Source organism: Notothenia rossii (assembly GCF_949606895.1).
Source record: "Notothenia rossii genome assembly, chromosome: 7".
Classification (NCBI taxonomy): Eukaryota; Metazoa; Chordata; class Actinopteri; order Perciformes; family Nototheniidae; genus Notothenia; species Notothenia rossii.
The window spans coordinates 83,053,036-83,057,469 of NC_136905.1; the positions used below are offsets into that span (position 1 = coordinate 83,053,036).

The 4,434-nt window shown below is 44.8% G+C and overlaps 1 protein-coding gene across 1 annotated transcript in view; it reads right to left on the minus strand.

The window, feature by feature from the left end:
- heatr5a (HEAT repeat containing 5a) overlaps nt 1–4,434 on the minus strand; it is a gene marked incomplete at its 5' end in the record, with an annotated part of 23,048 nt that overhangs the window by 17,206 nt on the left and 1,408 nt on the right. Inside the window, 2 exons of the mRNA XM_079692875.1 lie at nt 1,438–1,566; nt 3,041–3,145. Coding sequence (XP_079549001.1) covers nt 1,438–1,566; nt 3,041–3,145 — 234 coding nt within the window. The remainder of the gene's footprint in view (nt 1–1,437; nt 1,567–3,040; nt 3,146–4,434) is intronic.

Below are 4,434 nucleotides of genomic sequence, written 5' to 3' on the forward strand. Positions count from 1 at the left end.
AAGAAGAGGGGACACATGTTGATGTAGAAGAGACATGGAGAAGAGGGGAAACATGTTGATGTAGAAGAGACATGAAGAAGAGGGGACACATGTTGATGTAGAAGAGACATGGAGAAGAGGGGACACATGTTGATGTAGTAGAGACATGGAGAAGAGGGGACACATGTTGATGTAGTAGAGACATGAAGAAGAGGGGACACATGTTGATGTAGTAGAGACATGAAGAAGAGGGGACACATGTTGATGTAGAAGAGACATGGAGAAGAGGGGACACATGTTGATGTAGTAGAGACATGGAGAAGAGGGGACACATGTTGATGTAGAAGAGACATGGAGAAGAGGGGACACATGTTGATGTAGTAGAGACATGGAGAAGAGGGGACACATGCTGATGAAGAAGAGACATGAAGAAGAGGGGACACATGTTGATGTAGAAGAGACATGGAGAAGAGGGGACACATGTTGATGTAGAAGAGACATGAAGAAGAGGGGACACATGTTGATGTAGTAGAGACATGAAGAAGAGGGGACACATGTTGATGTAGAGGAGACATGGAGAAGAGGGGACACATGTTGATGTAGTAGAGACATGAAGAAGAGGGGACACATGTTGATGTAGAAGAGACATGGAGAAGAGGGGACACATGTTGATGTAGAAGAGACATGAAGAAGAGGGGACACATGTTGATGTAGAAGAAACATGGAGAAGAGGGGACACATGTTGATGTAGAAGAGACATGAAGAAGAGGGGACACATGTTGATGTAGAAGAGACATGGAGAAGAGGGGACACATGTTGATGTAGAAGAGACATGAAGAAGAGGGGACACATGTTGATGTAGAAGAGACATGGAGAAGAGGGGACACATGTTGATGTAGAAGAGACATGAAGAAGAGGGGACACATGTTGATGTAGAAGAGACATGAAGAAGAGGGGACACATGTTGATGTAGAAGAGACATGAAGAAGAGGGGACACATGTTGATGTAGTAGAGACATGAAGAAGAGGGGACACATGTTGATGTAGAAGAGACATGAAGAAGAGGGGACACATGTTGATGTAGAGGAGACATGAAGAAGAGGGGACACATGTTGATGTAGAAGAGACATGGAGAAGAGGGGACACATGTTGATGTAGAAGAGACATGAAGAAGAGGGGACACATGATGATGTAGAGGAGACATGGAGAAGAGGGGACACATGTTGATGTAGAAGAGACATGGAGAAGAGGGGACACATGTTGATGTAGAAGAGACATGGAGAAGAGGGGACACATGTTGATGTAGAAGAGACATGGAGAAGAGGGGACACATGTTGATGTAGAAGAGACATGAAGAAGAGGGGACACATGTTGATGCAGAAGAGACACGGAGAAGTGGATTCTGTCTCATAGGTGACCTTTAAGTCTCCATATATCTGTAATCAAACAGTCTGGTACCCAGGATGAGGTGCAGTCTGTCGGTGTTGATGTCCTCTGGACTCTTGGCTCTGACCCCCGTTTGTCCCATGGAGGTGGGGGTGGCGGGACGGGAGAGGTAGGGAGGGGCGTCGTCTGGCATCAAGAAACCTGCAACAAAAAGAGGGATCAGGCTGTTTAACACCCGTCTATGTCTTTATATATACAGGGATTAACAAAGGTATATATATTAGGGGTGCACCGAATGGGAAATTCTTGGCCGAAACCGAAAATAGGAAACAGTTGGCCGAAAACCGAATGCCGAAAGGCCGAAAATGATTCATATAAATATATATAATGTATACATTTTTTACCAATGTTGTTCAGCTAGCTGATTATGGAAAAATAAATGATTATGGCAAAACTTAACTTAAATAATAATCACTATTATGGGTCCATAAAACATTTATTCAGCACTTTTGAATGCATACAGTACATTCATTCCAAGTCAAGTGCATTTTCTTTTCTCTGTAGGATAACTAGAACAAAGTGCTTTAAAACTGCATAAACATCTAGGCCAGTAGGCCTACAACAAAAAGAATCTGCAAATAAGGTGGTCTGTCCTCATGAGCAATGTAAACAACATAGTATCATTTAGATACCGAAAGTACAATATATTGAACACTGTGCTGCTGTCATTTCCCCCTAATGATAACCTGAGATGGTGAATTATAACTCACAATGAAAATGGTTCAGGAAAGTTGCTATAGAGTAGACATGTAGGACTAGATAAGCTTATGATAAGCCAGCCTTGTCTACTTATTAAGGAAAAGTGGGAGGTTCTTTTTAATGAACAGTAGCTTCTCTGCTTTATCAGCCATAAGTCTGTTCCTCTTCTCATCAAGCACATGAGAGGCAGCGCTGAACAGTCTCTCGCTGTCAGTGCTTGTGATTTGATCTTACTCCGCATATTTGTCCGGGTGTTTTGATTTCAAGTGGTGGAGTAATCCCGAAGTGGTGAAAGTCTTTGCAGTTACACCCCCTCGAGAAATGTCAGCTGAACACGTTTTACAAATCGCAATCTGCGCCTCTTTCTGTGATATTTTGAAATATCTCCAAGCGGCAGACATGTTGGCTGTGAGCCAGCCGCGAGCATGGTCGCGCGCCGTGCTTGTCGCCGAGTTTTGATTACGTCATCACAACAACACGTTAGCTTACCAACGTAACTCTGTTCTCTGACATTCGGTGATATTTTTTTTGGTGCTTAAACGCTTTCAGCCGAAAGCCGAAAGGGCCTTTTTAACCATTTTCGGCCGATAATTTTCGGCGGTCGAATATTCGGTGCATCCCTAATATATATATATATATCGGTATTTTATGTCCAGTACATAGAAGAGGAGGAGGAGGAGGAGGAGGAGGAGGAGGAGGAGGGGGGAGGAGGAGGAGGGGGAGGAGCAGGAGGAGGAGGAGGAGGAGGGGGGAAGAGCAGGAGGAGGAGGAGGAGGAGGAGGAGGAGGAGGGGGGACGAGCAGGAGGAGGAGGAGGAGGAGGAGGAGGAGGAGGAGGAGGAGGGGGGACGAGCAGGAGGAGGAGGAGGAGGAGGAGGAGGAGGAGGAGGAGGAGGAGGAGGAGGAGGAGGACTGACCGGTGCTGTGCAGCCAGAGGGAGGTGGCGTGGAGCACTGGAGCCCAGGAGGAGGTGTAATGAGCTCTGGCCTGGTTCACCGTCTCTGCCGTGTAGAAAGAACCTCCTGGAGGAAGGAGAACAAACTCAACTTAAAGAGGCCTTATTCTGCTGTCTGTGGTTCTCCCTCTCCTGTGGTGTGTTCTATAGGGTTCTGTGTTCTATAGGGTCCTGTGTTCTATAGGGTTCTGTGTTCTATAGGGTTCTGTGTTCTATAGGGTTCTATAGGGTCCTGTGTTCTATAGGGTTCTGTGTTCTATAGGGTTCTGTGTTCTATAGGGTTCTGTGCTCTATAGGTTCTGTGTTCTATAGGGTTTTGTGTTCTATAGGGTTCTGTGCTCTATAGGGTTCTGTGTTCTATAGGGTTCTGGGTTCTATAGGGTTTTGTGTTCTATAGGGTTCTGTGCTCTATAGGGTTCTGTGTTCTATAGGGTTTTGTGTTCTATAGGGTTCTGTGTTCTATAGGGTTCTGTGTTCTATAGGGTTTTGTGTTCTATAGGGTTCTGTGCTCTATAGGTTCTGTGTTCTATAGGGTGCTGTGTTCTATAGGTGCTGTGTTCTATAGGTGCTGTGTTCTATAGGGTTCTGTGTTCTATAGGGTTCTATAGGGTTCTGTGTTCTATAGGGTCCTATGTTCTATAGGGTTCTGTGTTCTATAGGGTCCTGTGTTCTATAGGGTTCTGTGTTCTATAGGGTTCTGTGTTCTATAGGGTCCTGTGTTCTATAGGGTTCTGTGTTCTATAGGGTTCTATAGGGTTCTGTGTTCTATAGGGTCCTGTGTTCTATAGGGTTCTGTGTTCTATAGGGTCCTGTGTTCTATAGGGTTCTGTGTTCTATAGGGTTCTATAGGGTTCTGTGTTCTATAGGGTCCTGTGTTCTATAGGGTTCTGTGTTCTATAGGGTTCTATAGGGTTCTGTGTTCTATAGGGTCCTGTGTTCTATAGGGTTCTATAGGGTTCTGTGTTCTATAGGGTCCTGTGTTCTATAGGGTTCTGTGTTCTATAGGGTTCTATAGGGTTCTGTGTTCTATAGGGTCCTGTGTTCTATAGGGTTCTGTGTTCTATAGGGTTCTATAGGGTTCTGTGTTCTATAGGGTTCTGTGTTCTATAGGGTTCTATAGGGTTCTGTGTTCTATAGGGTCCTGTGTTCTATAGGGTTCTGTGTTCTATAGGGTTCTGTGTTCTATAGGTTCTGTGTTCTATAGGGTTCTGTGTTCTATAGGGTTCTATAGGGTTCTGTGTTCTATAGGGTTCTGTGTTCTATAGGGTTCTATAGGGTTCTGTGTTCTATAGGGTTATGTGTTCTATAGGGTTCTGTGTTCTATAGGTTCTGTGTTCTATAGGGTTCTGTGTTCTA